Raw genomic sequence first — 24,689 nt, 5'->3', positions numbered from 1 at the left:
AACAAACAATTAGATGGCCAGCCAAAACTAACTTCTAACATTTATAATACAATGCTGAAAAATACTTTTGTGTTTTTCAACATAACATATTTTTTTCCATATGATTTCTAAATGCAGAAGACTATAAATGGGAATATAAACGATAAAAAACGCGTAAAGTTAGACGCAGCGTTTTTCTCAAAACCTTTGGCAAGTTTTGTCGGGCCAAAGAGTTAGTTTACACATGGGGAGCTGAAGGCTTACCATCAGTTGGTAGGAGAAAACATCTGAATTTTATCTGTTTTCGGTCTTTGATCGTCATTATGTTGAAGTCTAAAACCTTCGTTAAGAAGACCCGGTCGGGTGGGGTGATGAAGGTAGTGCGTGAGCATTATCTGAGAGATGATATTTGGTGCGGGAGTGAAGTTTGCACTGAATGCAAACAGGAGTCCACGGTGCTGCAGAAAGACGCGTGTATGGAGAGTAGTCTCTGCTCCTATCCACATTATCTGGTCCCTGACACCAATGTGGTGCTTCATCAGGTAATAAAAAGTGACATCAAATTTCTTTAAACAATTGAATATGGTAATCTAAACGTGTAAGCTTTGACTTCCCTTCCCTAGGCACATAGTACAAGTTTGTGACTCATGTACTGCTATGATGCCCGTAAAAGTACAGTATACTATACAAGAAGCACGAATCATGGCTGTGCTCGAGGTAGTAGATAGTTGTTGAAGATGCGAGTGACCAGAATGGACAGGATTAGAAATGAGTACATCGGTGGGACAGTTCAGGTTAAGCAGTTTGCATACAAAGAGAGACGAGGCTGAGGCTACCGAGTTGCTAGACAGCAACAAAAGAGAATATGCCAGAAGAGATTCATGGATTGAATTAAAGAAGACTTGCAAAGGATGTAACAGACAGTTTTAGGATAGGGTGAGATGATCTGCTTTGGGGGCCCCTAAAGGGAGTAGCCACAAGAAGAAGAAGAAGACACAAAAAGCACAAACTGGGGGCATTAAACGTTATGTTATTGCTAAATAACACTTTTTCTGGTTAATGTCAATATTTTTCTTTTTATGCACCTAGATATCTTTTTCAAAAGTGACCTAACAGAGAGAGCAGCAGATATAGTAACAATTACAGATTCAATACAAATATAATAAAAGTTGAGGGGTTTTTGTTTTTGTTTTTACCGACTTGAGCTTTCAGTAGTAATCAGTAGTGACGGTTTGCGTATTATTCAAGAAAAAAGACTGACCATATTCAAAAGGTGTTTTTTGGCCAGTTCTTATTAACCAGTTGGAACAGATATCTGACATCAGTTTAGGTGAAAGAGATTCCTTTTAAGCATTGCACCTGATTCCCTAACACTTTGTGTACACTTTGTCCTGTAGATCGATATACTGGAAGATCCTGTGATTTGCAATGTGATTATCCTTCAAACTGTACTCCAGGAGGTGCGCCACCGCAGTGCACCCGTCTACAAACGCCTGAAGGACATTATACACGAGAAAGAAAAACACTTCTACACTTTTACCAATGAACACCACAGGTAGAGAAACCCTGATGGCATTTTTAACATCATAATGACATCCTAATTTCACAGTATTGTCAAAAATAAACACACACAAAAGTAATAAGTAGAAAGATCTTTTTCTCCTTCATGGTATCAGATCACTTTAAAAAGCCATGAAACCGTATTTTACTTTGAAGTTTGATACCTTATTTTATCTATCCTTATAATTCCTGCTCTTCCAGAGATACATTCATTGAACGTGAACCAGGGGAGAGTGCTAATGACCGAAATGACCGGGCAATTCGTGTGGCAGTCAAATGGTACAGCCAGCACCTGAAGACATTTGAGTCTGACACAGATGGTCTCAAGGTGGTCCTCCTCACCAATGATCAAGGAAACAAGCAGAAAGCACAGGACAACGGCCTGCTGGTGTACAAATGTAATGTATCACATTTTCAGCAAGAAAAGACCTTCTAACTATGTTCTTTTAAATTTAATCTCATTTTAAATTACATCAGCTTAACAGTTTGTCATAAGAATACTTTTTAAATTTTTTTTATAGGTGAAGAATATGTCAAGAGTCTCATAGCAAACCCTGAGCTTGTGGATCGCCTGGCCTTGTCCAGTGATGACAAGGTAAGCTAAAATTGTTACATACAAAAATCAGGTGTCTATACCTGAACTTGAATCTGTTTCTCCTGTTTACATATCTCATTTTCTTTTTAACCCAACCTCTTTTTTTTTTTGGTATTCTGTGTCTCTCCTCCATCAGAGTGAAATTACTAGCAGTAAAGTGTTATTTCCAGAGCACTTTCCCCTATCCAGAATTCAAACAGGAATTAAAAGTGGCTCCTTCCTCCAAGGCACCTTTAGGGCCAGCAGAGACAACTATTTGGAGGCAACTGTGTTTGTCCAGGGAGAGGGAGAAGACAGCACAGAGGTGTGTGTGTTTGTGTGCATGTATATCTGTTTGTGAATATATAGTTCTGTTGATCATGTCGTGCAGTCTAAGTTTGTCATTTGCTGTGCAAATAACCTAATTTTTCAAAAAAGTGAAAGCATGCTGAAAGCTCTCTACGGTCCTTTTATTTGTTCACAGGTTCTCATCCAGGGTCTTCAGAACCTCAACAGAGCAGTGCATCAGGATGTGGTTGCTGTGCAGCTTTTGCCACGAAGTGAGTGGGTGGCACCGTCCTCAGTTGTCCTTCAGGATGAAGGCACCGGAAAGGATGATGAGGATGCTGAAGAAGAGGAGGGGAACGTAAGTTTTATGGAAGAAGATGTTATTAGACAAACCTGTATATTTGCTTATGGTTGAGTTGTTTGCTTTTTTTTATTTCTTATAATTTAGTTGGAATATAATTTAAAATAAGTATTGGTGTAGATGTTTAAATGTATAAAGGTGTCTTAAGTGTTATTAATAACCTCCTTGTTATTTGAGCAGTTGAGAACAGCAGCAGCCGAGGCAGCGAGGAAGCCCACTGGCAAGGTGGTGGGGGTCATAAAAAGGAACTGGAGGCCATTCTGTGGCATGCTGAATGTTTCCCAAATCAAAGAGGTACATTAAAGCTGCTCAGTATTGTATGGAACATTGCTCAAAATTGATATGTGCCTTTAACGTAAATTAATACAACTTAATAGTTACAGATAGTTTTGTGCTTCCTCTTATTGTCAGCACTGACAATCCCTATTCTTTTCCTGTTCTTTCAGTCCACTCGGCATCTTTTCACCCCAGCAGACCGCCGTATCCCACGTATCCGCATTGAAACGCGGCAGGCGTCCACACTGGCAGGCCAGAGGATCATGGTGGCCATTGATGGCTGGCCCAAAGACTCCAGATATCCAAATGTGAGTTGGAATCTCTTCAGACTGTCAAATAATTGGAACCTGCATATCCACTTACCATTTCTATGTTAGGTTTAATATAAAAATTTAGCACAACATTTACAGGAAAATATAAAATTCAAGGAATACCAATTTGTCCATGGAGACATTCTGTTTTATTATTGTTATTTTTGTTATTTAGGGTCATTTTGTACGCAGTTTGGGAGGTGCGGGGGAGAAGGAGACAGAAGAGGAGGTGCTGCTACTGGAGCATGATGTCCCTCATCAGGCTTTCTCCCAGGCAGTGCTCAGTTTCCTCCCTAAGATGCCGTGGGCCATCACACCGGAGGTAACATTTTTTTCCTTAAGATAAATAGGGCACAGGTATATTATTGTTTAAGTCATCAGTCGGTCCATCAGCCCATAATTTGAAAGCATGGACATATACAAATGTGTATAAATGAATGTAAATGTATGTGGTGCAGGACATGATGAAAAGGGAGGACCTGAGGCCTCTGACAGTCTGCAGTGTGGACCCTCCAGGATGCACAGATATAGATGATGCTCTGCACTGTAGAGAGCTGGAAAATGGAAACCTCGAGGTACAAATACACTGTTAGTAAAAGTACTTGTGTCTGTAAAACTGTACATGCGAGTCTTTTGATGTACTATCCATGTTCGTTTGCAACAGGTGGGCGTCCACATTGCTGATGTCAGCCACTTCATCAGACCTGGCAACGCTCTAGACAAAGAGGCAGCCAACCGTGGCACCACAGTGTACCTGTGTGGCAAAGTAAGAAAATCCACCTCGCATGTTTGCATCCTTCATTAATGCATTTTAAACCATGATATCAACAACAGTACCACAGTGTAAGTGCCTTTAACATAAGAGAAAAAGGAAGCACTCTGCTGACAACTATTTTAAGCAAACGGCTCAAAATTTGTGTTGAACTGGCCAGCATGACAGCTCTGTCTATACTACATAATTTTTTGCGGGGGCGTCTTCACATGTACTATCCTATGTGCGAAAGGTTAAGTGTTTACAGAAAAAGAGAACGAGAACACTCACATAGTGCAGTAAACTTAAAACGAAGTCTTGAATTTTATCTTAGAAAAAAAAGTGGGCTCAACTCAAAGTAGTTTAAAATCATCAAATGACACAGCCAATGGCTTTGTTGACATTTAGAGGTTTCAGTGAATGGCTTAAGAATTTAAATTGATTCAGCCATCGGTGTGTACATGTTCAGAATTGAAATATCAAATTTCCAAATGTAATTACAGTTATAATTAAATGTGGTAATTGAACCCCCCTGGTCTGTACTCAGCTCCACACGTCGTTCCAAAAGGCTTCTGCTGATACACAATAGAAAAGCAGGTGAGCCAGGCTGATATTAACAATATTTTCACAGAATACACAGGTGTTCCTGTCCAAATTAAATTTCTTTGGGAGGAAGTGGAAGGGAAATATACTTTCTCTGTATCACCTTAACCTCTTCGATCACAATTTTTGTCACAAAAGTCAGCGAATGCGATGCAGAGTTTTCTCAGGTCAGAACAAATATTAGTGTGTTGATCTCAAAGGGACTGGGCTGGCTTTTGTCAGTATTTTATAACCTTTAGTAGTGCAATTGGAACTTGTCACAGAACATGCCATAATACATCACCTTTTTTATCCATGAAATCCGGCCCAAATCCCTGCAGACCTCCATTCTTCCGTTCCATGTGCACAGATGTGTTTTTTACCAAGTCGAATGTAGCTCCTGCTCCCTGTCCTTCTGCATTTTTGGTCTATTTTTATTGGTCACAGAAATATGTGTCACACCGAATGTACATAATACCGTGCTGCTTTCAAAGTTTGATTGTGCGATTGCTCTCCGGTCTTCATGCTTGCACTGCACTGTGTTGTGTTTTGCTCAACACTGCAGGAAACTGTGTGATGCAAGCTTATTATGGGCCTTTCACTTAGAAATGGCTCTAATAGTAGAAACAAATGTGCAAATTTCTTCTTATTTGTATTTCATTTAAATCATCTGAATATGTTTGATTTTTAACAGTGTGTTTAATTTTGTATCTCACAGAGGATAGACATGGTTCCTGAACTGCTCAGCTCCAATCTTTGTTCTCTGCGGTCCAATGTGGACAGGTAATGACACAAACACACGCAGCCTTTTCCCGTTAAATGAATAAAACGAATGTACTTAGATTGTTTGGTTCTTTTATTTGCTTTCACCAGACTCGCCTTTTCGTGTATCTGGGAAATAAACCACAAGGCTGAAATTCTAAAGACTCGATTCACAAAAAGTGTTATTAACTCCAAGGTATCGTGCCAACACACATGCACAGTTAGCATTTTGTTTTTTAAATTTATACCTTTTTTTTTAATGTTAGCATTTTGTGTTAGATTTTATGCAATAATTTTTTTTCTGTATAAGGTTTATTATTACTATTATTGATGATTTTCTTTGTTTTGGTCCAGGCGTCTTTGACCTATGCTGAGGCCCAGATGAGGATTGATGACACCAACAAGAATGATGATATAACAAAAAGCCTACGGGGTCTGAACAAACTGGCCAAAATCCTGAAGAGGCAGAGGATAGAGAAAGGGTAAAGACCAAAGTGAAAGAATAGTAAAAAAACAGAGGCAAAAAGCTGGATATTTAGACTTGCTGTAATTCACATGAATCTAATTTTGATATCATTTAGGGCACTGACACTGTCCTCTTTAGAGGTCCGTTTTCACATGGACAGTGAAACCCATGACCCCATTGATCTTCAGACCAAAGAACTCATGTAGGTAACTTTGAAAAGGAGCACTCTGCAGAATCCATTTCTCTGCAGAAGCTTCTTTTTGTCTTCATATTTTTCAGTGTATGAGTCATGCTGTGTTTTTGATGAGTGTAAATAAAACCATCTCCTGTTCATTAGGGAGACAAACTCAATGGTTGAAGAGTTCATGTTGCTGGCCAATATTTCAGTTGCTCAGAAGATTTACGATGAATTCCCAGAGTGCGCTCTGCTGAGGAAACACCCAGCACCACCTCCGTCTAACTATGACATCCTAATCAAAGCTGCAAAGTCTAAGGTGAGTAAAGGCAAACAGTCATGTGAATTCTTGCTATGAAAGAAGGACATTGTGTCAGTAAAGCAGCTTTAATTCAAGATCCTGACTAAGAGCATTTTTAATTTTAAATAGTTTTGTAGGTTTCTCTCATACTGGAAAGCAACTGCATAAGTCCCTGCTTCTAGTTGGGAATCACAGCAGTACATTAAGTACAAAAACTGGTAAATATGGTTAAGTTTTTAATAGAAAAATATTTTAAGGTGTCAACATTTTTGTTTCCAACTCCCATCAGGAGGTCGAGGTCCACACAGATTCAGCAAAGGCACTGGCTGACTCGCTTGATGCAGCCAAAGTGGATGGATTCCCATACTTTAACACGCTGCTGCGCATCCTGGCCACTCGCTGCATGATGCAAGCTGTCTATTTTTGTTCTGGCATGGACAGCGATTTCCATCATTATGGTCTCGCCTCGCCCATTTATACGCACTTCACGTCCCCTATCAGGAGGTATGAAAACAGATGTTCTACACATCTTGGCAAAATATGTGTACGTCAGGCTTTTCTAACAAAGAGATGTTCAGAATTGATTATGGATCAGTTGTTTCTATACTCTTTTGTCATCCAGTTGAATTCTTTTTGTACTTTGTGCTCAGGTACGCTGATATCATTGTGCACCGCCTGCTGGCAGTGGCTATAGGTGCAGACACCACCTACCCAGATTTAATGGACAAGCATAAACAGTCAGCTCTCTGCAATAACCTCAACTACAGACACAAAATGTCTCAGTATGCACAGCGGGCTTCTGTGGCCTTCCACACACAGGTAAACACACATCAACATGTGAACTGTGTGAACTGGTTGTCTTTGTCTTATATTAAAACCCTTTTTTTTTCTGCAGTTGTTCTTCAAGAGCCGAGGAATCCTTAATGAAGAAGGATTCATTCTGTTTGTGAGGAAGAATGCAATCATCGTGCTCATCCCAAAGTTTGGCTTGGAGGGAACGGTGTTCTTTGACTCAAAAGACAAGGTTTCCCCAAACATAGTGTTTGAGGAAGAGGTATGAACACCTTTTTTTGGTAAATTTAAAAGCAATCAGCTTTGTATAGAAAGTCAGTAGGGTTTAACATGTTTTTTTTGCACGTGTGTAGGGTCCCACTCTGTCTGTAGAACAGCACAAGTTCCACATATTCGACAAGGTGAAGGTCACCATTAGCCTAGATGACTCCAATATTCAGCACCAGAAGATCCGCATGGCTCTGATTGAACCAGTGGTAAGAAAGACCAAAACTGAACTTTTAACAGTTAAAAGTATTCAGATTTGATTGAAGACTATTAAGATACAGATTTCAGTCAACCCTGATAAGAAAATGTGCTCATTTTTTGCCTAGAAATAAAAGTTTGTTTTATTTTAGATCCCTGGTGTGAGTGTCCCAGCCCCAGATACCGAAACACCAGCCAAGAAACAAAAACTGGACCGCTGACACAGGAAGGAGCTCTCAGTTTTCACCTAAACCACATGATGTTCCCGTTTGGACTATTTGATGTATTGATAAAGTTCAGTTGTTTTGTTTTGCTAAAAAAAAAAAAAAAAAAAAAAAAAAACTTTTTTAATGAGTAAAATTTTGCTCTTTTATATGATTTAAAACATTTGTTGGAAGAGTAAGCTGTCTTACATACTAAAGGCAGCGCAGTCATTAAAATGATTTTTTTAAAATTGTTTCTGATGTACAAAACTTCTCAGAATTATTTTCAAACATGATTTGAATTGAGTCATAAGCCAAAATATTGGAAGATTTCACCATTTATTTGTTTATTTATTTAAATATTAGAAGTTTACAGCTTTGTTTTACTTTTATTCCTTGGGTTGATTTAAATTATTAGCAAATAAACACCCTGTGCAGAGGTCCATAAAACAACGTATCCTGAAGCCAGTCAAAAAAAACAAACCTGAACGTAACTTAATGTGACAATAATCCAGAAACTGAATTTAACTATTAGAAACAGAGCGAAGAAATGGCTCAGTCAGCTTTTAATTCATTAGTGGCATTATTCAGCGCATCAGACTGTGATATAAAACAACTCCGTATCAAAACATGATAAAAAAAAGTTTTATAAAAATCATAAATACAGCTCAGATCTGATGTTGCCTGAAAGTCAAGATATATCCAACACCAAATTAAAAGAAAACAAAACTCCCAAAAAACAACAGAAATTGTGCTAGGATCAATACAGCTTTCAGGAAGGTTATTGTTGTGCAAGTTGAATGCAGACTTGATAGTTTGATGCTGGTTTCAAAAGTACAACTGTCTGTGGATTAGACTTCCCTTTGATAACCTGTGATTAAAGAAACTCTGCTTCCAGTCAGGTAACTTGTGAAACCCCATGGTTGTATTCATACCTCATTTAACAGTTAACACAATTCAGTCTAACTGAACATATTTACCATAAATGCTTTAGACATAGTGTAAACCTTGTTGTATTTGATTGCAAAATATTAAGCACATGCTTTCACTAGAAGAAGAATCCCTTTCAATCCATCTATCACTTGGCTCAGTGGTGAGGAAAAAACACCTGAAAGAGAAGAAACTTAGTTTTAATCAAAAGAAGAAGAAAGTAAGGATATACAATGTACACACTAGAGCACACTTCAGGGTTTTCTGTTACACTAACATGGTCGTTGTTTAAAGTGTCTAATCTTAGGTTTTTCTCAGTGAAGAGTTGCTTAAATTTTACTAAATGAATGAAAGAAGTAATTTTTTTTTTTTTTTTTTTTTTTTTTTTTTTTTTTAAAACAAAACTTAATGCTGATAATAACAGTTTTAGGAACAATTAGATCTAAAGGCACAAACTCATGTATCCACATTCTTGTGATTGTGTGTAAAGTCAGTACCTTTACTTTAGTGTGTCGAGTGACTTGGAAGGCATCTTCTGCCATGTTTGAACTGAAGAACTCTTTGCTGTCAAAGTCTTTGTTGGTGCCATCAATAAGACTGACTGCTGAGGTAGTGTTATAACCGCTGTCCACCTGAACACGTGCAAAAAGCCAGTCAATCAGAAATATTCTGTTACCCAAAACATCAATATGAAATTATCCTTCCCGGGGTTAAGCTGTTTTTACAAACCTGCATGCTAGAATCGTAGCGTATGCTGCTTCCTTCTGCCAGGAGAGACACAAACATGTGAGAGTTTTCTATTGCTGATGCATTAACCATGCGAGAGCTGGTCAGCTGCTCGGAAGGCCCCACACCTTCATCCTCCTCATACTCGAGCCTCGGTTCAATTTCTGTCTCTTTGCCTTCCTCCATTTTCACAGGTTCCATTGGGTCCATGCTAACTCTCTCAGTGTTGGTGGGGTGAGAGTCTTGTGTCAGGGGTGATGATGACGAATCTAATTCCATAGAGGGGAAAGAAGAGCGAGTGGCAGAGGGGAGGTGTTCTTCAGCCACCTCATTGTCTGGGAGCTTAGGGTTGAGGATCGGTGAGATGAGGGGAGGGGAAGCCCAGCAGCGGCCTCTAGGTCTGGGCCTGGGTCGAGAAATGCGCTGGGGTTCATTGTGGCAATGGAGCTGGTGTGGGGAGCAGCTACGAATGGGAGAGCAACCCTCAACAAATGGACTCTCACTGCAGGAAGCGACCATGTCCAGGGGGGCACCACGTGGGGTCAAACAGCTCGGCTGGTTCCTCTCAGCTAAAGAAAGAACACAGTAACAATTACTTGCCTTTTTACCAACATTTTGTCTTCTCAGTCACATATTCTTTGTTGGATCATAACATTCCTGAAGCACATCCCCATTCAGAAGATAACGAAGACACATCTGCCTCAATTACCAGTCCTTAATTCAATGTAAAGACCAAATTATATAGGTGTTCTTCTTGCTCCAATGCAACTTATTCTGCATTTTATCATAATATCACCAACTAAATACATGGAGGCATCACCACCATACTCAAAGGATCATGTATTATAGAGGAAGATTTAAAACTACTAGCTGGATGAAAACTGTTGTCATGATAAAAAAAAAAAAAAAAAAATTATATATTTATTTATTAAATACAAAACCATGTCAGTGTGGATGTAGCCTTAGCCAATATTTCTCCAATTTTGATTTGTTTGGATATTAAAATTTTAGTTACAAAGTGTAACTAGTGTTTTAGTTACAACTGTGTACCTGAGCCAACAGGTGTGCGTGCTGCATGTGCAACAATAGGAGAAATTGTGGGGGAGATGAGGCCAGCAGGAGAGGACCTATCACGGAAGAGAGGACTGTCGATGCTGCCAAGGCTACAATCCCGGAAGCGTCCGTGCTGGATGGGACTCGAAGAGAACTGACCCTAAAATAGCAATAGCAATTTTATTTATGTAGCACATTTCATTACGTGTAAACTGCTTAACAAAGAAGATAAAAACCTGTGTAGGTTTACAATCCTTTAAGGCAGCAAAAACACAAAAACAAATCAACAGCAACTATTTAGTGTAAGCCTGGGTGAAGGCTTAACAGTGTAAATGTTCATTTTCCTGTTATTAAAATATTCGTTGAGCAAAATATGATCTCCAGATGCATTTTTTTCTTTTGAATTTTATGCTTAAAATTAAATTGTTTGGGTAACGGTTGTGTATATGAAATCCCTACACTCCTCTACTTACCGTAGAAGGCGTCGGAGCTGACACACCACAGGCCGAAGGGGAGGAAAAGATAGCCGATACAGCTTCTCCCTCAGAACCTTCAACGCAGTCTCCTCTCTTGAGAGATGGCTTTTCCTGACCGGCATTGCCTCTCTCTGGACTTGGAGGGCTCGAGCTGTCTGAGCCACTATAACTATTTTGGCCATCAAGGAATAGTTTTCGTCGCAAGGAGGAGCTGCTAAGACTCTCCTGCACTGGATCACACACTTCTTCATAACGGTAATATTCCCCTGTGAGAAAAAAAAAAAAAACAGAAACAGTGACTTGACAGCAGATTGTTCGATTTTCTTTTTCTCACTATGATCCTGTTGGTGTTTAGTCAAGGTTTACCTAGAACTTTCTCCAAATCAAAAGCCAAAGGCAATGTAAGGGTTGTCTGACATCCAACTGTAGATCAAAACACACAAAGTTATATATATATATAAAAAGTAGGTAAAAGGGGGAAAAAAAGTCAAAACAGGTAAAAAAAAAAAAAAAAAAAAGTAACCAACCTGAAATTTTTTCTGGCTCCTCTGCAATCATTGCAGACATTGAACCTACAACATTAAAAATAAAAGCATTTACAAAACCAGAGTTCAACAGAAATCTATGGATAAAAACAAAATAAATACAAATACAAAACCTATAAGAATTAAGAAGTAACATAAAAGATAAGATAACTTACTACTCTTAGAAATCTGAGGGACTTTACGGGTCTCTGGTGCCGCCCAGGGGGAAGGGACAATTATTCCTTTGGTGAAAAACTTTATTGGAGACAGGATAATGACATCAGTACAAAGGGAATCTATAAATTTTGGGTACACTAAATTCTGTATCATTAGTAAAGGATGAGATTTGGTTACCTGCTCAATAGCATTCTGACGTTTTTCCTCAATGTCCGAATCCGTCCTAAAAGAAAGACCACTCACGTTTGATAGAGTCTTTAATAAGCTCCCCAGGTTTAATACATAGAGGAGGTATTAAAATCACAAAATAAAACAATACATTTCTTCCTCAAAGAATTTCACATTTGTCACAGTGTCAGCCTTATTACATCACTTACCTTGTCTGACTGAGGTAAAAAGATTGTCGCTGAATTTCCTCTGGGTCTATGTGCACTGGTAGGAGACTGGCCATTTCATCAATAGACCAGTTAAACTTAGGTGGAGTCTGGGTAAATTAAACAAGTCTAGAATTATTAAGAGACTACATCAAATCATGAGTAAACGAGTTGAGTAGATGATATGAAGTAAATTTAAAACTTACAGCTTTACAAGGTAGGGACTTGAATACAGATGGACTTGGCACCAGCGGTTCGCGAAGATGGTGATAGTCGTTTGGACTTTCAAAGGGGTTTCTAATGGAGGGCCTGCCTGGAGTCTCTGGAGTGATCTGGATCTCAGCATGGTCCCCCATTTTAGCTGACAAGAAATATCAAAGTCGGGATGACGATAAATGACAATCCAATCACAAAAAGACACTAAAATTATTTCGTGATAAGGCGATTTTTTGTATTATTTTGTTCTACTCTGGTACGTTGGCTACATTACTCCCTCTGTTTCTATAGCGTTAAAAAAAAACCTTCGAAGGAAGCAGCTTTTAAAATGAGGATTTAGCTTCACACATTTCACTTCACCCCTAACTTATTTATACATTTACGCAAGAACTAGATAACGTTTGTCTTACAACTGTTGGTACTTACAATTGTGAATGAGCCGGAACTCTAACAGCAATATTCATTGGAAAGCCAGCAGCAAACAATCAGCAGAGAGACCAGTTCAAACGTTTTTTAATTTCGCCCACAAGGTAGGCTAGCCAATAGAATCGTCGCAGGAAGTTCGCGTAACCAATGAAGAATTTCGTGTCGTCACTTCCTTCAGCACACTTTCGCGAGTAGCGGCAATGAGCGCTGTCAGCTAGCTAGGATCTTATATTGACCTTTACGTGATTGTGCTAGCCTGGTTTTTGCTGATTCAATCTAAATGTATAAGAAACGCCTGAAATCTGGCTGATTTTTTGCGTTGTGTCTCTAAGTCTTAATTTGTCAGCCACTTGCTAGCAAGCGTTGGCTAGCTATAGTCATCCATCACTATGGCCAGTGCAGCAAACGCAAACCTAAACGCAGTACGGGAGACGATGGACGGTAAATATGTAATTACTGCGTGTAGTATTTTGTGTATTTGTATAATAGTTGTAAATTCATCTTAAAATATATATAGTACGTTTTAGCATGTGTGTCATAGCTGTGTCTGTTTTTACCTCCTCCCCCAACAGTGTTGCTGGAGATCTCCAGGTTGCTCAACACTGGCTTGGATATGGAGTCTCTATCCATATGCGTGAGACTGTGTGAGCAGGGCATCAACCCAGAAGCTCTTTCTGCAGTCATCAAAGAACTGCGGAAAGCTTCCGAGTCCCTTAAGGTACAGACACAGCCTCCCTAAAAGCTAATCAGCTCACATTGTACATACATGTAGATACTTTACTGAGCCAACAAGGAAATTATTGTTAAAGCGGCAGAAGGATAAAAATGATATAATCTACAGCATTATTAAAGGTACCACAGGCTTATACTTGATTTCTTATTAGGAAAGGTCTGGATCCAGTCTGGATCCTTTCTGTATGACGTTTTGCATAGTCTCCAGGTACTCACCGTCCCCCCCACAGTCCAAAGACATGCATGGGGTTAGGTTAATTTTGGTTCCAATTTAAACACAGGTCTGTCTGTGTTAGTTTTGCATTCTTTATGAATGCAACTGGCATTAAAAAGAACATGTACACTATAAATCTGAGAAATCACAGGAAGAAGGTTTGATACAGAAATATCTCTGCCATCTAATCTTGTTTCACCTTTTTTCACCAGTTATATAAAGGAGACTTGTAGAGTTTTATAGAGAACAGTAGGAATGCTTTCCTTTATGGCAGCAAAGTCAGCCCTCTGTAGTTTGGAATGGAGTGAGTTAGATGGGTTGTCCATAATGGTAAGCAGTTTATTCAGTGACCTCCTGTCCCTCACTGACTTAAGTGACTCCAGATTCCAGCCAATGATGGTTCCAAACTTGTGGATTAGTTTGTTGATCCTGCTGGCATCTCTGGCACTGATGCTGCCTCCCACTGCTAACTGAATCTGAGCTTAATTAGAAAGTCCGGTCTGCTCTTACCCTTCTTGTACATAGCATCACTATTTATCCTCCAGACCAGTCTTTCATTCAAGTGAACACTCAAGTACCTGTCCACTGTTTTACCATCCTTACCTATGACATTAATGGGCTTCGGCACATTTTTTTAAAAATTTCCTCTAAAAGTCAAACATCATCTCTTTTTCACATTGAGGAAGAGGTGATTTCTGCCAGACCATTTGTTTGAAATATGTTAAATATGCTTGAAACTATGTGTTTAGAAAAATACTTTACATTTAAGTTTTTTTTGTGTAACTTGAACAATTTTCACATTTTTTTTTTAATATCTTTAAGATGGGATATGCATGAAACTGTTAAATGCACATCTAACCCTACTTCAGTGAATAAACAAGTGGTATGTCCCACAGTGGCGGTCACTTGTCTGTGGAATCGGTCCAAGTAGTTAAATTCTTTGGAATTGTTAGCCTGCCTGCCTATCAGATTCGCTTATCAGTTCTCATGGCACTGGAGGAGGAAAATAGTGACACAGTCTACAGCATGGATATAAACAATACTTTAGTTTTAAAAGCCAGTACGATGGTAAATTGCAAACTGCCCAGGACAAAAACAACTGAATTTTGCTGCTAACCTAACTACGGATCTTTACAAGCACCTGCACAGACGACATGCTAACGCTAATCTAGCCAAGAACCCAGAGTGATGTTAAAGCTGAGTGAATGCTGACCCCACCCCAGCATACTTTGTGTTCATACATAAATACTAAAGAAAAATACTAGAGTAAAGATCATATGTGTGTCCTCATTAGGATAGGGATTTGTGTTTGTGTGTGGGACTGTAGCCTATAGGTTTATACTGTTATATAATATGATATAAAATTCTATAATTATGAGACAATGAGTTTCAGGTAATTTTATGGAGAAAACTTTCTCCTGGGAGTAATTAAGCAACATAATCCATTACATTTAAGAAAAGTGTTCTGTGTAATCCCTCAAATATGTAATACCTGTTCTAGTTATCATCACACCACCCAACCGAGTCTTTCCGGACTTATTCAGATGTTTAATTGATGTCAATACAAAAGCGAACACCAGCAATGGCAGTGTGACAGGCTGTGTGTGTGTGAAGTATAGATAACATCTGAAATTTAAGAATGTTTATAAAGATGCAGCCGGGTGTAGGGTGACAGAACCTCTTTTTGCATACCAGTTTTACTGAGATATGCCGACACAAAGTAAGCAAAACACCTGATTTTAAAGCATTATGGGCATATTATTAGATTTGCACAGATATAAGAATCAGTATAACCAAATCTTGAACACAGATTTCCAACCAAGATTATTTTACTCATTGAAAGAGGCTTAACATGTCGTCCAGAAAATAAACTGTGGTCATTTAATGCATATCAGGATATGAAGTACCAGATTCACAGAAGGGGTTTTTATATATATAAAGTTCTCTCCTAACCTGCTGCTATTGGCCCCTTTCAGATATGCTCTGCTGCATCTATAATCTGTTGGCTTCCTGTCTAAAAGACCACCACAGTCAACTTGCAAAAAAAGTAATTACTATAAGTGAGCCTTTGTAACATTTTTTTATTCAAATCTTTCAACAGAAGTCTTACTGCATGCAGTTGCCTTAACAAATAGAAAATGCCATAAACAGTCATAGCACATGCAAAAAGCATTTTGTCCCTTTCACTCATTTCTAATTTTCGGCGTTTCTTGTGTATGTTGCATTTTCTCTATTCCCCAATTCCAAAGAGAGATCTCTTTATCTCTCAAGCTGTGTATGAAAGGATACATACAGCTTTCTTAGAATTACCATCCAGTACTCAAAATCTCTCTCTCTCTCTCTCTCTCTCTCTCTCTCTCTCTCTCTCTCTCTCTCTCTCTCTCTCACACACACACACACACACACACACACACACACACACACACACACACACACACACACACACACACACACACACACACACACACAGATCTTGCTTGGAGAACAAAAAAAAAAAAAAGGATGAAGAGCAAATGTGGTCAGTGCTCAAGCCCACAAGCAAACAAATCTTTGGTATTGATGATAAATATTCTACACGTGTCCTTCAGTGTCATGAGACTACTGTGAGTATGAAGCTGGGAGGAACATTGATCTAAAAGCGACCTACTGTACACTTACTGGCCACTTTATTAGGTACAACTGCTCAAGTCCTCAATACAGCAAACATCTTAACCCATCACATGTGAGCATCTTGATGTATTTAGGCAGACATATAGAGATAGTCAAAACAACCTGCTGAACCTGAAACCAATTATCAGAAAGGTGATTTAGTTGGCTTTGAGGACAGGATAGTTGTTGGTGCCAGACAGGCTGGTCTGAGTGTTTTAGAAACTGCTGATCTACTGGGATTTTCCTGCCATGAATCTCCAGACTGCTTTGAGCTGATAGGAAGGCAACAGCAACTAAAAAGAACCACTTGTTGCAACAAATGTATGTAGAAGAGCATCTTTGAACATACAATGTGCTGAACATTGAAGCAGATTGCCCACAGCAGCAGAAGACCACACTGGGTGGCATTATTGTCAGCTAAGAATAGGAAACTGAGGCTATGGTTTGCAAAGGCCCTGCCTTTTATCAAGAATTCAGGACACTGGTGGTGGTGTAATCGGGTTGGATGTTTTCTTGGCACTCTTTGGGCACCTTAGTGGAAACTGGACAGTATTGTTGATGAGCTTATCCATCCCTTAATGACCAAAGTGTATTATCTTCATTTAACAGCTCAAATAATCCAAAACTGGTTGTTTCACTGTATTCAGATGGCGCCCAGATTTACCAGATCCCAATCCAGTAGAGCATCATGGGTGTGCAGCTGACAAATCCACAGCAACTGTGTGATGCTGTGGTGTTAGTATGGACTGAAATCTCTATCTGTGCCATGAAGTTATTGCAGTGCTGAAGGCAAAAGGTGGTCCATCCCGGTTCTAGCAAGGTGTGAGTGTATGTCAGAACGACAGACAGTACAGACTGAGAGGTTTAGTTCTGGTTGGTCTGTTAATTTTGTTGATTTCGCTTACAGTTTTCTGTTTGTGCTAAATTAAAAAAAACAAAAAACAAAAACTCTTTGGTTCTCATCGCAGAGACTGAAAAACCACATTAAAGGTCATGTGTGATATTAATTTTGAGGTAGCCTTTGTGTTTTCCTCGTCTTTTCCCAACCATTCATTTTTTGTTTGGCAAAGATATCATATGCTTTTTACTGGTAAAAAAATGAGTCATGATGATGACTAACTAGCTTTTTATTTATTTTCTCTTTCAGGCTTCCGAGAACTGTACAAACTGAAGATAAAAACAGATCACTTAAGTTTTTGGACCTTTTAATGGGATCGTGCCTCCTACCTGCAAGTGTACATACATGGGATCGCCAGCCAATCAGATTTGTCTCCGTTTTGGCACTGTGTGTCTAATTGGTGACTAATGTGCTTCTCTTTTGTGTTTTTAATGTAGTCTTCTCCTGAAATGAGTTCGTACCATTCTGTCTCAAATATAGACATACTCCATGTTTTTCCTGTTACTTCAGGCTATAATTGACTTTCTGCCTTAATTTGAGTACAGACTCGATTTCTGATCATTAATTTGTTTTTGTTTTTTAATATCTGTAATATATGGTGAATTGTTTTAGTTTTGCATTTCTGTTTTTTCTCAACTTTTGCCATTTTTGTTTTACATGTGGCAGATGAAGTGTAAATTAAAGTGTTACAGTGAGCGGCCACCAGGTGGTGTTGTCTTTCTTATTACAGTCAGAAGTCTTTATCGCTGTTGGGAAGCTTGCACAGTTGTAATTTATTCCACCAAGTTTTTCCTACTGAATCACCATTTCTGTGATTTAATCAGGTACTTTTTAAAATCAATTTTTCATATTTTATTTCTTTATTTTTGTCTTATGTTGAGCCAGTTTTCCAAATCCACCCTGGTGAATTCATAGTTACACCCCTTCACCTTTTATTGGGAGGTTATCTTTGTGCAGGATTTTACAAAGGAAATTATTTTTCCTGTCAGACTGGGTGAAAAGGAAAAGATACTGGTGGAACATTGCACAGTGTAATACAAAAACAGACCATGCAGGACGCACTTCAAAAACGAAGACTTGAACAAGGGTCATTCTTTACAGCAGGATGCACTGTTGCTCTGAAATCTTTCCTCCTTTACGTCTGTGCTCTATTCTCAAAAATCATTGGAGAATACTGCAAACTTGCTCCTTCCCCCCCAAAAAAGAAAACACATCTTTGATCAACAAGGAATAGAGCTCCTAAATCACGTACAAGCACACAGCATTGTTTTGTTTTTGTCCTGTCTTTAAAATAGATCTATTCATCTTCGAGACAAGAGAAAATGCTGAGAGCAGGGAACATTCCTCCACAGGCCATATATAGGCTAGAGGAGACCTCTTATTCACACAGGCTTTTATCAGTAGCTTGTCTGTCCCCTTATGTGTGAGAGCTTAGGTGTTCATGCAGTGCTGTAGATGTCTACAAATGAGTAGCCCCTGAGCCATCTGACAGTAACACCTCACCCCTCACAGGCACGCCACAGAGAAAGCCAGCGATTGAGCAGGAGAGCATGTGTGTGTAAGCATTTCTGTCTTCTTCTGCTTTGTCTCGCCATCTTGACTGACAGGCTCCGAGTCTAAATCTCTGTACTGCTGCTTTGATCTCCTAACACAGTATCTCTCTGTTCTTCTTTACCAACACCGTGTTTAACCAAGAACGAGAGACATACAGACTCGATACGGTGGCTCTGCTTGATAGTCCGTAAGCCAAAACAACCCCAGGTCTCGGTGGGGGGTGAGCTGCAGGAGATGCTGATGAAGGAAGACCAAAACCTGGAATCTTTTTCTTTTACAAAAGAAAATAGTTATGCATGGCTTGATTGGCTACTATGGGCGTGGGATTCGGGATGTATTGCCCTCTGTTTGATGTGTTTGAAGGTTTCTCCTCATCCTAGCAGCTACTTTGATCTCTGTTAAACAAAATATTCCCAAATCCCACAGTCCTAACAGAGATTAGCGTCCATATATGCATGAACATCTAAGAGGTGTTCAACTAGGGCACTGGTCAGGTCACATGACTGTATCAACTTAAGAGGCGAGCGGGTCCTCACGTCAAAACTTCTAAAGGTGTTTATATTTGTATGTCTGATAATTATCCAGGGCGAGGATTATTTTTTTCTGATAAATGAGGCCAGTCTCATTTAAAAGTGAAAGATCTATGTGCAGCAATTACAGTTCAGGTGTGTGCAGTGGATATTAGGAAAATAATTAGACTGGACTGATTAGAAGGTCCCTAAGTAAAGGGAGAGATGGTCTGTTGATGTTTTTCCAAACCTGAATTACAACAATATTGGCGTATGAAAACAACTACAGTGGGGAGACTAATTTGAAGCAGAGTTTAAACAAAAGTCAAAAATCTCTGTGTGTTCAGGTCACTAATTACCTTCAGCAATAAATAGGCTGGGGTGAGGCTTTCCCTACAGAGACGTGGCTTTGTTTGTCCATTAAGGCTAGAATTTTTGGTTTAAAAGAAAACATGAAATATTCTGTCTATGTCTAACAAATGTTTTACCACCACTAAGATACTTGCATCTGCACAACCCACACAGTGATGGGAAGTAATAGAGAAGTATTCAAAGTACTTTTTTCAGTAATTTAATATGCAACTTTATACTTCTGCTACAATATTTCAAGGATTAGGTTTAAAACCCATAATATCCACATCCACACAGATTGCATTCAAATGTGTGTTACATGAACTCATAAGCAACTGTAATCCACTTAATGCACAGTAATTTTGTCCCCTTTTTTCTGCATATGAATATTTTTAGGTTTCAAGTTAATTTTGCTAGTAAGTATTATCTTTTGCTGTGCAGTGGCCACTATGGTCTCTAGTACAGGATAATGGCACTTTAATTTTTTAAAGATTCTCTCGAGACTATTGCTTTAATGGCATCAACTTGTTTTAGAGCAAGTGGCATGGGACCATAAGCAGAAAGCAACAGTACTTTTTTTTTTTTTTTTTTTACACGGTGGTGGGTTTGGTTATTGTTTTAAAAATGTTTATCCATTCCAACTCACAACTATCACAAACTATTGATCATAACAGTACAGATTGTGCAGTAGTAAGTTAGCCTTAATAGCAGCACTCCAGTATTGTTTGAAGTAATATCTGTAGAGCAGATCCTTTACTGGTAATTGGTGTACCTACTTAAGTAAAGATAACTTAAGCAAGAAATTAAAACGGTTCTTCTACCACTGATTAAAAAAAATGTCATTACTAAGCAGTGGAGCATATCCTGGAGGTCTGTATTCTGTATTGAAATGATTGATTGATTAATATTTCTGTAACAGTCTCAGCCTGTTTGGCCCTCATCCTTTCGCAAGGTGAAGCTCCACTGACTGTATTTGCCCCAAGAGGAGTTCTGTGACCTTGTTAGTGATTTCGCCAATATTCCACCGCTGATTAAATACTGGGCACACTTTTAAACCTTAAGATTATACTATTTAGGTTCCAATTCAATTACATAGCAAGGAAATTGGATCATAAACTCTTTAAAGGATCGTTAACAATCATTAGACAAGATAATAGCATGGCAATCAAAATATGTTTTTAAAAAAAAAAGCAAAAAACTTCCAAAGTCTTTTAGTGACTTTGTTGTTTTTGGACATTTTCCAAGATGATTAATTTGGAAATGATTGATTTACAGTTGTAATTAGCTGTGCTCTGCATAGATGCATAATAATCGTATATCTCCCTGCTTGTTTTAAAGTATTAATTGGTTTCATTAACAAAAGCAGTTAATTGAATAACAATTAACAAAGTTGATGATGGTATCGGCAGCGCATGCAAACTCCCTTGTGTTTTCCCTGTGATGATAATGAAACCACCTTTTTATCAGATTGAAATTTTGTGTGTTGGACTATGTAATGACTAATATGATATTGAGCTTATTAGTTTATTCGAGTGACTCACTCAGGCGTTAAGCTGGTACTGAACACTTTGTGTTTAACAGGTAGGCACCATATGCTGCCTTAATCAGACATTGGAATCACATTTGGTTGTTAAATTGTCTTCTAATAAAAGCAGGTAGTAAAACAACTCGTGCTAATTCAATTTCAGGAGAGTTTTTCTGGAGTGAACAGCTGTTTCTGTTTGCTGGATTGCTTTAACAATCTCGCTCTCCTCTTTCTTATTTGTAAGGTTTAACTCCAACAGCTTGTTTGTTCTTCAACTTTTCTTGTAGAAAATAGAGATGGAGGGTGGACGAGCTGTCCACTCTCCTTAAAAGAAGACAATGCCAGGCATATTGTAGTGACAGCTTGCATTGTGTGTGCGCTTGTGTGTGTGTAAGAGAGAGGGAGCGAAAGGAGAAGGGAGATGGAGAGGATGTGTGTGTGTGTGTATGTTAGAAAAACAGAAAAATTTAGAGAATGTGTGCGCGCGTGTGTGTGTGTGTTTGTATGTGTGTTACAGTGACAGCTTGTATTCTGCGTGATTAATGATGTGCTGTGTGACTTGATAAGTGCTTCGGAGGACCAACGCTTGTTTCAATTAGACCTTGTGAAGGTCGCGACGCCGCGCCGGCCTCTCATTATCATATCCATAATCAATCCACATTATCATAGGGGAATGTGGAATGGATGTGTGATATCTTGGTCATGCACACGCACACGCTCACAGGCACCTAATGACATACCAAAACACAATAACATACTCTCTCACTCACAAGAGCACACGCACACTCTTCACTCCAAGTTGATTTGAATCATGACAGTGGCTGTCGGAACGGATTGTCTGTTCAGATTAAGAGTTTGTTTCTGAGAATTAAGCAGCATTGATGGTGGTGGCATTTCAGATCCCCACTGCAGACACAAATGCCAAAACATCATTCTGTCATTACCCCCCTCCTTCTCTTTCACACAAGCACATATATGACCACACACACACACACACACGCTTAACTAGGACCCTGGGGCATTTTTAATAGAGGCGAAGTGATTCGTATGTTTTTACTCCTCTAATGAGAACAGATTGAGTGGTATTTACACTTCATCGGCTGATCTAACCACCTACACATTTCCCTCATGCTTCTGCTGCTCACTGGCCAAAACAGACATGTGGAAAGGACCAGAGCTTGGCTTTCAAACAGCGACACAACATGAACATTATCTTTGTCTCTTTGGCTCATGGTGGCAGCGTGGCAAGATAAATATGAACTGTTAAAAGAAGAAAACTGCAGCCAGAATTGGGATCTTAAAGGAAGCTGCGTGTATTTGATTCAGGCAATAAAACAGCAAGGAAAAAGCATCTTAAACCGGATTTAAATCTCTGACAAGCTCATTGTTCTGGCAGGGGCAACTCACTTGGGATCTGACTGTTATTTCCTAGGAAATCTTTAATATAATCAATAAGTCCACCGAACATAACAAACATTTAAACAAACAAATAAGGATTATATAATACAATAAAAATAAAGTGAGGGAAATGTTGGAGGTTAAAACTTAAATTATAATACTACTGGTGCAATTAGAGGTCCTGAAGAAGATATTAAACATTAATTAACTCAGTAGGCTAATATTCAGTGAAGGGAGAATCTTCCCAGGCGGTCAAGATAGATAGGCTGAGGAAGAGGAACTTAAAGCACTTCAAAGACTAAGGATACCACTGATTTGGCATTTCACTGCTATGACATTGTCAGATTTACAATTTAAAAATGTGGGGATTTTTTTTAAAGTAGTTTATTCCATGCATTTTATTCTAGTGAGTTTAAAAACTATGCTGCTTGCATAACCCAAAAAGATAATTTGGTTGGAGAATCAGGTGTGTTGTGCTCATAATGGATAATTTAGACTTCAAAATAAATGAGGACCATGCTGTACTTCTCAAGATCTGCGAGCAAGCTTTGATTAACGTTAGAGTGAAGTATGAATTAGTTTTCCTGTGTGTGCCACACTGTGTTTTTATACTTGAGTGACTTGAGTATTGGGCTACTTCATTGTTTTCTTTTCAGGGGAGTTTAAGCACAATAGCTGCGGTATGAATTAAACTCATGACCTTCCTGTTGCGAGACAAAGTCACTTCCCACCAGTTCATCCTGCAGTGGTATTCTCTGGTAAAATGAAAAATGTAATTAAACTGTAACCTAGCGGTGCAGTTTATAGGGGCGAAGCTTTCCTCTAGGCTGGCATATTACTCATCAGGTCCTTGTTTATACCGTTGTGCAAAGTTGACTGAGTTCATCATATATCAGTGAATCTATAAGCCTATCAGATGATGGCTAAAAACGTGCAAAGCCCTGCCCTGGGAGGTTAGAACCGAACATTTTACTACCTATTAAACACTTAAAGGTGGGAATTTACAACATGAATCAGCTCTCCTCAACACTAATGGCTTTATCGGTGTATTTTCTACAGATGGAGAAAGAGAGTCGTGACATTTCTTTTTGCCAAGGAAAAGGCCATACTCAGCAGGAGTTATCAAAGGCAAAAAGTAAAAAGTTCGAGTTAGCTATCTCTCTCTCTCTTTCTCTCTCTCTCTCTCTCTCCCCCTGGAGATACTCATGTTAAGCATAATTAAGCAGATTTGATTAGCATCAAGCCTGGCTTCCTCTCTTGACTTTTAATGAATGTAAATCTACCATCTACATCCTAAAGATTAATTTCTGCCAATTAAAAAACACAAGAGGGCTTATTCGAGAGAGGTGGGGGGGTTGGGAGGGAAAGAAGTGTTAAAGTCCTTTGAGTTGGAGTACAGTCAGAGTTTTATCCTCTTCCCCCTTGTCTTATGGTGAGATGGTCTCTGGAGATCTGTGTCTCTCTCTCCCTCTCGACTGAGATCATTATCAACACAATGTTCCGTGAAAGCCACTTTGAAAGGACTGCAAGCTCCATATGTAAATGATGGAAGTGTGTGTGTGTGTGTGTGGATAAGGAATCAGTTCAGGGAACAGGTAAAGGGGTCAATTTGTCAAGCCAAGGTTACTGGCCCCTGTACAAGCTCCTGTACTGCCGCTTTGCATTTACAAAAGAGAGGAGGTGCAACACGAATTACCTTTAAAAAAAAAGTTATGCTTTTTTTTTAATTGATTTTTAAAATATTTTTTGATTTTTTTATCCACCTGTGATAACACTATCAGATTCGACACTGGCGGGGTGGTATTTTTCCAAATATTTAATTTCATTGACAGATCTACATAAATCTAAAATATGTCTTTTTTCATCGGCGCAATTTTAAAAAAATAGACTGCACATAAAAGTCAAATACTACCACTTCTACATATCTAATATTTGATAGAGTGAGGCGTTCAATACTTTATTTAAAGCACCCTGCTTGTCATAATCAGATTTTTAAAAGTCTCTCTGATATCCATAAAGACTAGTATTTGGGCATAAAACAAACATTTTCTCTCAGAAAAAGAACTGCAGTCATTTACTTCTTTTCCCCCCCGAGGATAAAATAATTATAC

At 38.8% G+C, this 24,689-nt stretch overlaps 3 protein-coding genes across 3 annotated transcripts; 2 read left to right on the top strand and 1 right to left on the bottom strand.

Annotated features, from left to right (window-relative positions):
* The first annotated feature begins 43 nt into the window (after positions 1-43).
* Positions 44-8,364, top strand: dis3 (DIS3 exosome endoribonuclease and 3'-5' exoribonuclease). The gene is made up of 21 exons (XM_005474263.4): positions 44-521; positions 1,377-1,534; positions 1,741-1,937; positions 2,061-2,134; positions 2,271-2,438; positions 2,598-2,759; positions 2,943-3,056; positions 3,209-3,346; positions 3,525-3,671; positions 3,808-3,924; positions 4,014-4,115; positions 5,401-5,465; positions 5,556-5,640; positions 5,799-5,926; positions 6,026-6,112; positions 6,248-6,404; positions 6,676-6,890; positions 7,037-7,205; positions 7,282-7,440; positions 7,532-7,654; positions 7,796-8,364. The coding sequence occupies exons 1-21, from the start codon at positions 303-305 to the stop codon at positions 7,862-7,864; spliced, it is 2,853 nt and encodes a 950-aa protein (XP_005474320.1). The 5' UTR covers positions 44-302; the 3' UTR covers positions 7,865-8,364.
* A 31-nt stretch (positions 8,365-8,395) lies between these two features.
* bora (bora aurora kinase A activator) lies at positions 8,396-12,903 on the bottom strand. The gene is made up of 12 exons (XM_005474262.4): positions 12,749-12,903; positions 12,313-12,467; positions 12,110-12,216; positions 11,910-11,955; positions 11,732-11,810; positions 11,559-11,603; positions 11,398-11,454; positions 11,029-11,297; positions 10,553-10,715; positions 9,506-10,071; positions 9,274-9,408; positions 8,396-8,954 (listed from the first exon to the last, which is right to left on the bottom strand). Exons 2-12 carry the CDS (start codon positions 12,460-12,462, stop codon positions 8,934-8,936), a joined length of 1,638 nt encoding a protein of 545 aa, XP_005474319.1. The 5' UTR covers positions 12,463-12,467; positions 12,749-12,903; the 3' UTR covers positions 8,396-8,933.
* Positions 12,904-12,913: 10 nt separating this feature from the next.
* mzt1 (mitotic spindle organizing protein 1) lies at positions 12,914-17,943 on the top strand. The gene is made up of 3 exons (XM_003438289.3): positions 12,914-13,189; positions 13,321-13,466; positions 17,491-17,943. The coding sequence occupies exons 1-3, from the start codon at positions 13,138-13,140 to the stop codon at positions 17,512-17,514; spliced, it is 222 nt and encodes a 73-aa protein (XP_003438337.1). The 5' UTR covers positions 12,914-13,137; the 3' UTR covers positions 17,515-17,943.
* Positions 17,944-24,689: the final 6,746 nt, after the last annotated feature.

Source organism: Oreochromis niloticus, linkage group LG13 (genome assembly GCF_001858045.2).
Source record: "Oreochromis niloticus isolate F11D_XX linkage group LG13, O_niloticus_UMD_NMBU, whole genome shotgun sequence".
In the NCBI taxonomy this organism is placed as follows: domain Eukaryota; kingdom Metazoa; phylum Chordata; class Actinopteri; order Cichliformes; family Cichlidae; genus Oreochromis; species Oreochromis niloticus.
The sequence above is the reverse complement of the archived record's forward strand: the minus strand, read 5'-3'. Positions and strand labels throughout refer to the sequence as shown.

What these genes read in the sequence shown, in the direction of transcription:
- dis3 (XM_005474263.4), top strand. Translation starts at nt 303, where the DNA reads ATGTTGAAGTCTAAAACCTTCGTTAAGAAGACCCGGTCGGGTGGGGTG. An exon ending in CAGTGTACCTGTGTGGCAAA is followed by an intron (nt 4,116 to 5,400) that starts GTAAGAAAATCC and finishes TGTATCTCACAG; the next exon opens with AGGATAGACATGGTTCCTGA. An exon ending in CTGCGGTCCAATGTGGACAG is followed by an intron (nt 5,466 to 5,555) that starts GTAATGACACAA and finishes TGCTTTCACCAG; the next exon opens with ACTCGCCTTTTCGTGTATCT.
- bora (XM_005474262.4), bottom strand. Translation starts at nt 12,462, where the DNA reads ATGGGGGACCATGCTGAGATCCAGATCACTCCAGAGACTCCAGGCAGG. An exon ending in GTCAGAATGCTATTGAGCAG is followed by an intron (nt 11,811 to 11,909) that starts GTAACCAAATCT and finishes TCTCCAATAAAG; the next exon opens with TTTTTCACCAAAGGAATAAT. An exon ending in GGAGCCAGAAAAAATTTCAG is followed by an intron (nt 11,455 to 11,558) that starts GTTGGTTACTTT and finishes TTTGATCTACAG; the next exon opens with TTGGATGTCAGACAACCCTT.
- mzt1 (XM_003438289.3), top strand. Translation starts at nt 13,138, where the DNA reads ATGGCCAGTGCAGCAAACGCAAACCTAAACGCAGTACGGGAGACGATG. An exon ending in AGTACGGGAGACGATGGACG is followed by an intron (nt 13,190 to 13,320) that starts GTAAATATGTAA and finishes CTCCCCCAACAG; the next exon opens with TGTTGCTGGAGATCTCCAGG. An exon ending in AAGCTTCCGAGTCCCTTAAG is followed by an intron (nt 13,467 to 17,490) that starts GTACAGACACAG and finishes TTTCTCTTTCAG; the next exon opens with GCTTCCGAGAACTGTACAAA.